Here is a 13089-nt window from a genome sequence, read left to right on the forward strand (position 1 = left end):
GGAAATTGGGGAGCAGCAGAATCTGCAAATATGCCCCAACATGTAAAAACAAAAAGTGTTGGCTGATCTTTTTATTAGCCATTTCAGTTGACAACACTCCTTCAAAATTTCTAATAAAGCACTCGTATACGGTATAAAACTTTTTATTTAACTAACTGTATAGCCTGCCATATGTTCATTTAAAATTCTCTTGGGGGTTGGGGGATGGAAAAGAAGGGAGATGTAGATCCAAGCTGCAAATGTGTTGAATAATATTCAAAGGGAACACTTGTCCAACTCTTTTTGCAATTTTTCTTTTTGTTCCAAATGCTGACCACCAAGAAGGGCTCTTGAGATGAAGCCATTTTTTGTTTGCCAAGGAAATTCCCACAGAGCCTGAAAAGCCCTCTCAGAGCTGGGAACAGCAACATCTTCAGTCAAAGCAAGAAGAAACAGACAGGTGGCCAAGTCTACCCACTGCACTTTTCACCTCCCTACTTCAGAATACAAGTGATTAGCCAGCTCGGACATCCAATTACATCAGGAAAATAAACCCAGTTTTAATTTCTATGCTTTAAGCTTCTGACAAAAGCCCCCAAAGTGAGCTGGGAGGCAAATGCTAGATACCGAGATTCTTTTCATTTTGAGTTGCTAAGCTTTCAGTGGAGTGAAACATAAAGAATAAACTAAAATCTGACCGGCAAATAGTATCTTAGCAGTGGAGGCGGATTCAATAAAGTGTTTAAAGATCCAGAACATAACTAATATAATCTTTTGGGAAGGTAATTAAATTTGCAATACATGGTAATCCAGCAATTCCACTTACAAAAATTTCTCCTCCAGAAATACTCATGAAAGAATGTAGAAAAATTATAATAAGGGTACTTCTTAAAGGTTTATTGGTACAGCAAAGAACTGAAAATATCTAGTCATGGAAGATAGAATCAATAAAATATAATTCACATATACTATATAGCCTTTAGGAAGAATAAGGTAGGTGTCCACTGTATTGTTAAGTTTAAAAAAATCAAATTTTAGAACAATACAATCACATTTTTATTATTTATATATAAATATATAAGTATTCGTGTATCAGAAAAGTTCATTAGACTCAACATCAAGCTGCTAATGGCAGTTATTTTAAAGGATTTGAATTTAAGAATTTTCACTTTTTATTTTATTCACTTTTGCTTTGTTTAAATTTTACAGCATTGTTGTATATTTTGAATCAGAAAATTCTAAAGTTTTTAAAAACATTGTGGATAATAACATGTTACTACAGTAAATAAAGAATGATTCCATGGGCGGGGCATAGTGGCTCATGCTTATAATACCAGCACTTTGGGAGGTCAAGGTAGGCAGATCACTTGAGCCCAGGAATTCAAGACCAGCCTGGGTAATGTGGCAAAACTGCACATCTCAAAAAAAAAAATATATATATATATATATATATACACATACAAAAAGAAATTGGCTGGGCATGGTGGTGTACACCTGTAGTCCCCACTATTCAGGAGGCTGAGGTAAGAGGATAGCTTAAGCCCAAAAGGTGGAGGCTGCAGTGAGCCAAGATTGTGTCACTGTACTCCAGCCTGGGTAACAGAGTGAGACTCTGTCTCAAAAAGAAAAAAAAAAGAAAGAATGATTCCCTATATATATTTACAATTGTTATAAAGTTTTAAAAACTGTACTCAGATGAACTAAGAGTGTTCATCACAAGGTATTGCTGTTTTCTGGTTTTGTAACAATTTGCCACTTCCAAGAAGAAAAATGTTCGTTTCTTTTATGAAGTCTCTGTCAGATGTAAGTAAGTAACTTGTGATGTGAGAGTATACGTCCATCAAAGATTATTGTTGACAGCATGCTACTGTTCTCTGAAATATATTCTAGGCATATTCCTGGTATTGGCATACTGGCAGAATGCTACATATTGAAAAGAGAAAAAAGTGACATCAAATGTAAAACATGCCAGTTTATTAAGATATGTAATAGCTACAACTTCTTTGGTTAAATGTTGAATACAGGGATACAGTGCTACCAGAGTTCAATTCTTACATAGGAACAGGTAAGAATGTGGCACCGAATCCCTTTTTGGCTGTTCTGTCCTGTTCCTACACATCCTGATGCTCCTTGTGAACCATAAAGACTAAGAAGGTTTCCTGTTACCATTCCTCAGAGAGGACTCCAGTGAAGGTTTCATGAATCATGTGTCATTAGCCAGTTGGCATGCCTGATGTTAGCCAACAATAATATCAAGAGGACTACAGGTGCAAATATAATTACTCAGAAATTCAATCTCACTATTCTTGGTGGCTTACACCCACTTCTAGTGCATTAAATATTTCAATAATTAATATTTACTAATTAATAATGTAATATAATCAACAGTACATGGATGATCTTTTAACTGGGAAACTCTTTTTCTTTCTTACAATATTTCTACAGCACAGAAGAATTTCCTTTGCTGATAGTAATAAGGTCTTAATGGCTATAGCTAACACATTAAGAAATGGGCTCTTAAGGGTCTGTGAGCTCTCATTTTAATGCACTTGGGTACTCATACAATACTTAATATAGGAATAACACCAGATGATCCAAAACATTCACAAATTTCTCCATCCTATCACATTGTATCTCTAGTGAGCTTTTTAAAATGTAAATCAGAACATACAACACTCTAGGTAAAAATCCTAAGAGAGTGTCTCACTGCACTTAGAATAAAATAAAAAGGGCCTCCAGCATATTTTCCCGACTTCTCTACCACTGCACACCTGCTACATTTGCTCCAGTCACTTATGACACTTTTTTTCCTGTTTCTTGAATACACCATCTTCATTTCTGCCTTAGCTTTCTACTCTTGCTTTTTGCTCAGCCTAGAAACCTCTCTCCCCAGATCCTCTCCTTACTGGCTAACCCTCTTCCCTAAAATAGTTTTCCTGTACCTCTCCATTTTACCCTGCTTTATTTTCAAGATAGCACTTATGATTATGTGAAATTATCCTATGTATTTATTGTTTTTCTTTTTACTGTCTCTCTCTTCCCAAAAGCATGTAAGTTCCATGAGTCAAAAGATGTCTCTGTTTCATTCACTTCTGGAACTCACAACTAAGAACATTTTCTAGCACAGAATATACATTTTGAATGAATGAATGAATGAATGAATGAATGAATGAATGAATGAATTCAAATCACAGCTGCATGCAGTGACGGGGTGTTTTAGGAGTTCAAATTCATTGTAGCTGCAGTTAATTAAAACCATAGCTCTAAATTTCACAAAACGTTCCTTTTTTCCTAAAATAATACACAAGATAGAGTTCAGTTTACTTCATATAGGATCATCTGCTTCATTTTAAAGCTGATACAAAACCCATTCTAAAATGAGTGCTAATTTTCTATTCCAGACAAATAGCTTTTAAGAATGTACAACATTAATAAATGTGGAAATGCAACTGTCCCAATTTTAAAATACATACGTTCTATAAATTGGTACTAATATCAATGCTTCTCAAACCCTACTAATCCCTGTCAACTGTTTAAGCTTTAAGAATATGGGAGAAGCATAGAATGGGAAAAGGAAGCTATCTTAAGCCAAATTTCTCGTAGAGAGGGAAAAGATAATGACAAACATGTTTTGTTAATTAGCTAAGCACAAGCTGTTTCCCTGTGAAAGGGGCCCAAGGATACCACTGCATGGCTATACAAGTTCCCCTCAGGGACACTTGGCTGAAGGAAAGCTGTAGGTGCTGAGCCAGAGAGATGTTCACCAAAGTCACCAAAACTGTAGTGACTAAGGACCTCTAAGGACCCTAACTACCTTCTCACAACACGCTTTTGTTCTTAGGTTTTCACAGATGTGATTCCCTCTGGAGCTCCTCTGACAAAGTAATGTCTCACTGCTCCCTGAAAACAGGCTAAAGACAATTATTATAACCTCAGAAGACATGAACCTTTCTTAGACACTGTACCTCCTCTGAAGGGTGAAGTAAGACCACCCATATTCAGTGTGAACTGTAGGTTTTCTTGACTGAGCCATGGAAAGAAAAAGGAGGTGCTTTTGTACTTTTCCCTCACTGTGAGCATGAAATAACTATTAATGCTAAGAGAAGCTTTATGTGAGTCCTGGGATGGAACTCTACGTTCAAAATCATGAAAAGAAGTCATCTCAGTGGACTGGGTTGACTCACTCCTATATCATGTATGTGTAAGAAAAGGATTGGGAGTTATTCCCCCAATAATCGCAGGATGTTTCCTTCTAGATCTCATTTTAAGATAGTTATGGCTTAGCAACTTTAAACTTATACATGGTTTAATGGTTTCATCCTCATACTTTCTGACAAAATACTTAAATTCAGGTCTATTTCTTTAAAAGACCAAGACTTCAAACGTAGGAATCAAGGCAGCAAAATATATTTAAACATAATAGGCAATAGACAGTGCTAAAAATGATTCTAATATGTTTTAGAAATTAAACTTATGCAAAACTCCACCACGAGACCTATGGAATAGATTCTCAGATTAGCCAGCTAGATAATGAATATCACAGAAATAATAACAACCAGATAAGCAGTTACAAGGTTATGTGGACCTCAAGTGTCCCCCTGAGAATCTGCAGGCTATTTCTACATCTACTGCATCCACTGCAATCAACAGACTACAATTTCACTTGAGGTTGGACATGTAATTGTGAGATGTTATTGCATTATTAATAAACCTGGAAAAAGTCAACTTTTTTAAAGCCATTGCACCACTAAGCACAGTATTTCTACAAGAGTTAAAGCTAAGGGGTAAAATGAAGAAAAAAGCTCTTTCTTATTGTCATAGCTAAAGCCATATTCACATGAAAACTGTAACTAAAGCCACTGCATTTGATAAGAACCCACCTCACATGTAAATTTTTAAAAGAACAGAAAAAGAATAAGAAGAAACAGAAAAATAAATCAAAGGTAATCAAGAAATACAATTAGATAATGTAAAAAAATACTCCATAGCAACAAAACAGAAGAGATTATTTATGTAGATTTACAACTAGATGAACTCCAGATGTATTTTTTAAATCTATTTCTCCACAGGTGTTTTTCTGCTTAATAAATATAACATCCAAGTTAGAATATGGCTGAAGCACTGAATCACCTAAATTCTGGCTATGCTCTTCTGCTGCTGTTAACTATTTTAAGCCGTTTTTCAATAAAGCAGCCGCTACTGAAATCGTAAGCACATAGGCTTGGCAAAGCCAGAAAGAAAAAGTGCAGCCCACAGATTTGTTTCTTCTGTTTTCCCAAAACAGAATCTCATAAAAAAAATGCCCTCAAATTCTGTCACTATGTAGCTGTCAGAAAGAGCAATTCTGTTCCTCTTCATAACTCTGAACATTAAACCCATTCTTTGTGCTACTAAGAAGTTAGACAGCTCCAGGAAGTTGCAAGGCACCATCACAACTGTTCAGATTGTATCCAGGCAGAATAATCAGTCAATCAGAAATTTCAGTGCTGGTCAGATGGAAGTTTTTGGAGCCAACTTGGACAAGTACACAAGACAAGTTTGAGTTTACCGCCAAGATCACTTCCAGGACACTGGCTAATTAATTATAAAGCTTTCTCAAAACAAATATAAGCCTGAAAACCTTTTTTTTTCCTGTCCAAACAGAGAAAAAATAGGTAAAATAAATAAATAAATAAAAGCCAGGGTTTATCACAGCTTCGTCTTACTTGCAAATCCATTTTCCTTTTTCTTGCCCTAAAATGATCCAGGAGTTTTTGTGTTTGAAGTTACCAAAATAGTAGGTATAGAAACTGAAAACATTAGTTTGATTTCTGTACCTGTACCTTTGGTTGTAGAAGAGATTATGAATTAGTTACAAAAGCCTCTCTTCAAACTCTGGTAGGAAGAGAGAATGGAATTTCTTCGTGAAGAACTCATTGGATTAACTTTAAATCCTATAATAGACACAAATTAGATTAATACTTGCTCTTATAATTATATATTCATCAACCTTCCTGTGCTGGCTTTGAAAACAAAAGGAACATTCCTGAATTAAATTTTCCTCGCTTCATCTTAACATGAACCTTGATCACTATGAGATGCTAGTTTTGGTTTTAAAGACTCCATTCCCATGGGCTTTATAACAAAATCAATACCCACAAAAAATGTTCCATATATTTCTTCTACTACTGGAATCAAAATTTTATGTAATACGCATCTTAAGCCATCAGATTTTTTCTGCATATGCCCAGATATTAAAAGACCCAATAAGTTAGTAAATGTATCTGTCAGCATTTACCAGCTGCCTCTTGTCAAATTCCTGGCAAGAGGAGAGCTGCCCTTAATAAAAGAAGGCTTCCTCAAGAACTCAACAAGATATTCCTAAGCCTAATTAGTATACTGCCTTATCCAGTACTAAGACTCATGGCAAACCTTACAAATAATCAGCATGGCTTGGTAAACAATGAATGGAGACAAAATGTGCGAAATAGATTTAAGACAACTTCTAGTGGCCTGAGTTCTCCCTTTTCCATTACAGATATGTACCTACCAATGTACCCATATTTAAATGCTCTTCTTCCTGATCATTTCAAGAGGTAGACAGATGAAAGAAAGGAAGGTGACAATCCACATTAGCATCTGAAGGAGGAGCTCAAGGAATCAAGAATTTATCTCAATGTAAAGCGGGAGGTAAGTAAAGAAATTAGTCCTGACCTAAACAGAGTCCCTCTTCTGGGGAACACAAATGAATAAATGAAGACAAGATGGATAACTTCAGATTCCAGAGCATCATAAAGGTCATCAAGAAGTCCTGAACTTAAAATGATAGAAAGCCATTATCCATTTTTAATGTAGAATAGAAAAATGAGGGCAACTATGTAAAAAGTATACTGAATTGAGAGAAAATGGGGACAGGGGATCAATTCCAACAGCTTTTCTAGCAATTCAGATCTGAGATGATGAAGACACTACTAGGGAGGAAGGGAGGGAGGGAGGGAGGGAGGGAGGGAGGGAGAGAGATATGGAGGAGGGGAAGGGAGGGGAGGGGAGAATGGAATGGAATGTACACACTTCCCATACTTTCTAAAATTCACCAAGGCCTAAAAATCTCTATGACTACTGTAAGTGCTGCCAGTTAAAGAGGAACACCATCATGAATATGGCTTTTTGGAAAAAATCAGCAAAGTGTGAAAAGAGGAATCTTCAAACTCACCCACTTAAAAGGCAGAAAGAGAGAACAAGTCATCCCTCGGTATCTGTTGGGGATTGATTCCATGACCTCCATCAGATAACAAAATTGGACAATGTTTAAGTCCCTGATATAAAATGGCATACTATTTGCATATAACCTACACACATCCTCATATACAGTTTAAGTTGCTCTAGATTACTTACAATACCTAGTATAAATGTTATGTAAACAGTTGCTATGATGTATTACTTAGAGAATAATGACAAGAAAAAAAGTCTGTATGTGTTCAGAACAGACACAATTTTCATTCTGTCCATGGTTGCTTAAATCCATGGATATGGAACCATGGATACGGAAGGCTAACTGTGCAATTAGCATATCAAGCATGAAGCCAACTAGAACCATACTCTTCTACTATATCAAAAGACAAACGGCAAGTTAAAAGAGCAAGAATCAGATATTTGATTTTCTGAGGTGAGTTATATATTATAGTTTCCTCTTAGCAAAGAACAAAACTAGTGTCCATCATCACACAACTAGCCAGTTTTGGAATAAGTAGTAAGACCAGATTTTCTTGCTTCATGTGCCTTCTTCTTTCCTATATATGCTACTTCCCCTTCAACCCTGGGGAAACAGTCTTAAGATTTCTATGATTTTTTAAATATGCTGCTTTCATTTCTTCAAAACTTTGAAATTTTTTAATTTAGGAGGCATCATTTTTCCACATGCCATATTCTTAAAATACAATTTTCTTGCACAGATATTTACTCAGATGAAAGAAAAAATGGCCCAGTTTACACCATATTTTCTTCAAAAGAAAGCAAACAGATATTCAAAACCTGATTGCTCTTCATTCAACTACATGTTTTAACAGACAAACAAGTATATATGGTGCGATCTCAGCACACTGCAACCTCTGCCTCCCAGATTCAAGCGATTCTCATGCTTCAGCCTCTGGAGTAGCTAGATTACAGGCCTGTGCCACCATGCCTGGCTAATTTTTGTGGTTTTAGTAGAGACAGGGTTTCGTCATGTTGGCCAGACTGGTCTCCAACTCCCGGCCTCAAGTGATCTCCCCACCTCAGCCTCCCAAAGTGCTGGGATTACAGGCATGAGCCACTGTGCCTGGCCAGTATTTCTTTATAATTTACCAAAATTCTTTTTTCATAAGTTATCTCACTTAATCCCTACAATAAACAGAAGTCAGAGGTTATTACTATTTTAAAGCTGAGACAACTATTTCTCTAAGATTTTAATTGCCCAAGTGAATAAATCTGCAACAGCTGAAGTAGACTGAAATTTTTCCCTTGTGATTTCAGCTCCCTTCACACACTGCTTCTCCTTCTCCCGAGAAAAGTGAAAACTGTTGTCTGCACATAAAGGTCCATTTTAAGTGAAGCAACCATCACCTCTAATCCTTTCTCAGCATCTTTTAGATATACGTTCTCTTACATTTCAAAGAAGCAAGAATTTTTTGCTTACCTGGTCCTTCTCTGGTTTATCAGAAATATCATTCAGACTGGAGGAAGTCAGATTCCTATGGGTCATGGCTGGGCTACCTGGAAAAACACAAGTAAACTCTAATTAAAGACTTCTTTTCAAGAACACAAAGATTGTGATGGTATACTTAATAAACACTAGTAGATGATGATGGAAATGGTGATGATACTTTTAACCACTCTCAGATTCTTTTGAAGAGTTTTCCAGAGTCTAGGTTGGAGTACAAACATAGTTAAATGCAAAGTATATAAAATCCCAAATACCGTAGTTAAGACTTCGGTCTTAACTTGGTTCAATTTCAAGGTAAGCTAAACTTTGAAAGAAACTTCTAAGACAATAAGCATAACAATAAATTTGTTCCTGGTTTTGTTCACTCTTTGTCATTGCCCTTTACATACATGCGAATCTATCTGGTTTCCTTTCCTTTTCCTGTTGCCTGCAGACAGCAGCTGCTTCCTCATCTTCAGCAGAGCTGACCCTGGATGCCAGGCCCAGACCTCCTCTCCCCGAGGCCTAGGCAGCCCTTCCTAGAACGCCACTCACTCCGATCAACCTGAAAAGTCTTGGTCGAAGTGCTCCCTTCTCTGGCTAACACTTGGATCAAGAATATTTCTCCTTAGTGGGCATCTGATTTAGAATCCTCACTCTTTGCCTCAATGTAGTGTTATCACAGGATCCCTTACTTCTCTGCATTTCCATTTGCCAGAATAAAATAAGCAAATCCTCTTTTCCCCCTTAACATGTTAAATCTCTTCTCCAAGTGAAAGGATAGATGTCATCGGAATACTACATGGGAACCAATCTCCCTGACCATATAGCAGCTGCCAATATGGTTCACTGGTGATCCATCCAATGATTTCAAACACTATCATACATGAATAGAGAGGAAGGACATGTAGAAGAGCCACAGACTGTTTTCAAGTAGACCATGTTAATCAAGAGATTATTGAACTTTCATTCTGCAGTTGGACTTGAAATTTCTAGACTTGCTAAGCAAAAAACACTAACTTTTCAAAGCCAAGACGTTTGACCCAACTGCTGCAGGGTGCTGAGTAATGCATTCATCCTTAATCCTCAATGATCTGACTCAGGCTGGTCTTTACAGCAACAGGACAAGGGTTGAAAAGAAGCAACGAAGTTCTAACATAGCTTCACATTTGCTTCCAAATAATTCTTTAGATTACAGACTTTAATTCCTTCAGATAAAGACTTCAACACATAATTTCACAAAAGACTAAAACCTACCCCTAATAAGTTAATGCCTACATAACAGCGGCTCTTTAAATATAATTCCTTTTAACTACCAGATCAGAAAAATTGTAATTTCCTTGAACTGGCAAGACAGGATATTTTCCACTCTGTTGCATTTCATCGAGTAAGCATGGCCTAGATCTCTTAAATCTTTTACCTGGTTGGGTGTTTTATTCTAGGAAAATTTAAGCACAGGGCATTATTCAAAGGAAAATAACATTTGAAAATGTGCTTTATGTGCAAAATTAAAAGAACCCCTTTGCAGGGCACATTTTCTTCTTTGAGCCACATATTAGATTTCTAGTGTCCACTCAAAACAAAAGACACTCGGTACAATCTTGAATGCCCCCAAATAATGCTGAGATTGAAACTAATAGAAAATGATGAGTACAGACAATTTTGGCCTATCATGGGGAGGGGGGAGGGAGGAGGGATTGCATTGGGGAGTTATACCTGATATAAATGATGAATTGATGGGTGCTGACGAGTTGATGGGTGCAGCACACCAACATGGCACATATATACATATGTAACAAACCTGCACGTTATGCGCGTGTACCCTAGAACTTAAAGTATCATAAAAAAAAAAAAAAAAAAAAAAACAAAACCAGCTATTTGGACTAACTGGATAAAAGTTCTGCCTGAATAAGTGAAGAAATATGAATTATACAATCCTAAAGCAATGAAGCCTTAGCAATCCTAATCATAAGTTAAAAATAGCTTACGTAAATAAATAGGTAAGACAATTTTCTACTCATCAAATCATTCATATGTAAGTGGCAGTACTGAAATAAATTTAAGTCAGTTTTCCATTAAGTAATTTAAATTTCCTAGCCAATAGCCTAAAGTCATTGATTTGCTATAGGCACTCTTTATAAATACTGTAAAGGCACATTTCAGCCCAAGCACTGTCCTAACTGCTGCAAAATCTGAATAGGTAGAAGCCAAATTAATGAGGTTTTCATTATAATGGTAATCTTGATTGATGTGACAGCTTTTCCAAGAAACCTTATATACTGTCTCATCATTCTTTGCATTTCTGAAAGACAGTGATAGTATGGCTATCTATATTTATACTATATGAGGAGCAAGAGAAAGGTGCAGGTCTAAGAAAAATGCAGGAATCAGATGAGGAAGAGAAGACTAGTATTAAGAAATAATCAAATCTGTTTCCTCTCCTAACTTTCTCTGATTCTCACTGATAAAAGTAATTAATATTAACAGCTTCGCTAATGTTTAACACTGCAAGGGTCTGCTAGTCAACATTTCTAGTAACTAAGCAAGATGATCAGCATTCTTCAATCTTTTTCCATCCCCCTCCCTAACAAACTCCCCATCCTGACTTCCCAAGACCTTGAAGCAGAGACAAATCCTTCCCAATGCTCTAAATCAGTGGTTTCTATAGTGAGGTCTCCACACCAGCAATATCCACATCACCTGTACACTTGTTAGAAAGGCAGATTATTGACACCCACGCAAGACCAATTCTTTATTTTATTTTTCCCATAAGTTACTGGGGTACAGGCAGTATTTGGCTATGTAAGTTCTGTAGTGGTGATTTGTGAGATTTTGGTGTAGTCATCACCCAAGCAATATATACTGCACCATATTTGTTGTCTTTAATCCCTCACCTCCTCCTACACTTCCCCTCAAGTTCCCAAAGTCCACTGTACCATTCTTATGCCTTTGCGTCCTCATAGCTTAGCTCCCACATACCAGTGAGAACATAAGATATTTGGTTTTCCATTTCTGAGTTACTTCACTTAGAATAATGGTCTCCAATCTCATCCAGGTCGCTGCAAATGCCATTAATTCATTCTTTTTAAGGCTGAGTAGTATTCCATCCTATAAATATACCACAGTTTCTTTATCCACTCATCAATTGATGGGCATTCGAGTTGGTTCCTCGATTCTGCAATTGTGAACTGTGCTGCTATAGTAGTTCTACTTTTAGTTCTTTAGGGAATTTCTACACTGTTTTCCATAGCAGCTGCACTAGTTTACATTCCCCTCAGCAGTGTAGAAGTGTTCCCTGATCACCGCATCCACACCAACATTTACTGTTTTTTGATTTTTTGATTACGGCCCTTCTTGCAGGAGTAAGGTGGTTTTGCCCTGTGGCTTTGATTGGCATTTCCCTGATCATTACTGATGTTGGGCATTTTTTTCATGTTTGTTGGGCCATTTGTATATCTTCTTTTGAGAACCGTCTATTCATGTCCTTAGTTCACTTTTTGATGGGATTTTTTTTTTTCTTACTTATTTGTTTGAGTTTGTTGTAGATTCTGGTTATTAGTCCTCTGTCAGATGTACAGAATGTGAAGAGTTTCTCCCACTCTGTGGGTTGTCTGTTTACTTTGCTGACTGTTTCTTTCGCTGTGCAAAAGCTCTTTAATTAAGTCCCAACTATTTATCTTTGTTTCTATTGTATTTGCTTTTGGATTCTTGGTCATGAAATCCTTGTTTAAGCTAATGTTTATAAGGGTTTTTCCAATGTTATCTTCTAGAATTTTTATAGTTTCAGGTCTTAGATTTAAGTCCTTAATCCATCTTGAGTTGATTTTTGTATAAGTTGAGAGAAGAGAATCCAGTTTCATTCTCCTACATGCGGCTAGCCGATTATCCCAGCACCATTTGTTAAAAAGGGTGTCCTTTCCCCACTTTATGTTTTTGTTTGCTTTGTTGGAGATCAGTTGGCTGTAAGTATTTGGGTTTATTTCTGGGTTCTTTATTCTGTTCCATTGGTCTATGTGCCTCTTTTTAAAATAGCACCATGCTGTTTTGGTGACTATGACCTTTTAATATAGTTTGAAACCAGGTAGTGTGATGTCTCCAGATGTGTTCTTTTTGCTTAGCCTTGCTTTGGCTATGCAGACTCTTTTTTGATCCCATATAAATTTTGAAATTGTTTTTTCTAATTCTGTGAAGAATGATGGTGGTATTTTGATAGAATTTGTATTAAATTTGTAGATTTACTTTGACAGTACTGTCATTTTCACAATATTGATTCTACCCATCTATGAGCATGGGATGTGTTTCCATTTGTTTGTGTCATCAATTATTTCTTTCAGCAGTGTTTTACAGTTTTCCTTGTTGATGTCTTTTGCCTCCTTCATTAAGTATATTCCTAAGTATTTTTTTTTTTTGCAGCTACTGTAAAAGCGGATGCATTCTTGATTTGATTCTCC

At 36.5% G+C, this 13089-nt stretch overlaps 1 protein-coding gene across 3 annotated transcripts in view; it reads right to left on the bottom strand.

The window, feature by feature from the left end:
- Positions 1 to 13089, bottom strand: part of SLC4A4 (solute carrier family 4 member 4) — a 396122-nt gene that overhangs the window by 168413 nt on the left and 214620 nt on the right. For all 3 annotated transcript variants that reach the window (XM_023190242.2, XM_023190244.3, XM_023190245.1), the window contains exon 7: positions 8633 to 8709. In XM_023190242.2, coding sequence (XP_023046010.1) covers positions 8633 to 8709 — 77 coding nt within the window. The remainder of the gene's footprint in view (positions 1 to 8632; positions 8710 to 13089) is intronic.

The sequence above is a fragment of the Piliocolobus tephrosceles genome, chromosome 3 (assembly GCF_002776525.5).
Source record: "Piliocolobus tephrosceles isolate RC106 chromosome 3, ASM277652v3, whole genome shotgun sequence".
Taxonomy (NCBI): domain Eukaryota; kingdom Metazoa; phylum Chordata; class Mammalia; order Primates; family Cercopithecidae; genus Piliocolobus; species Piliocolobus tephrosceles.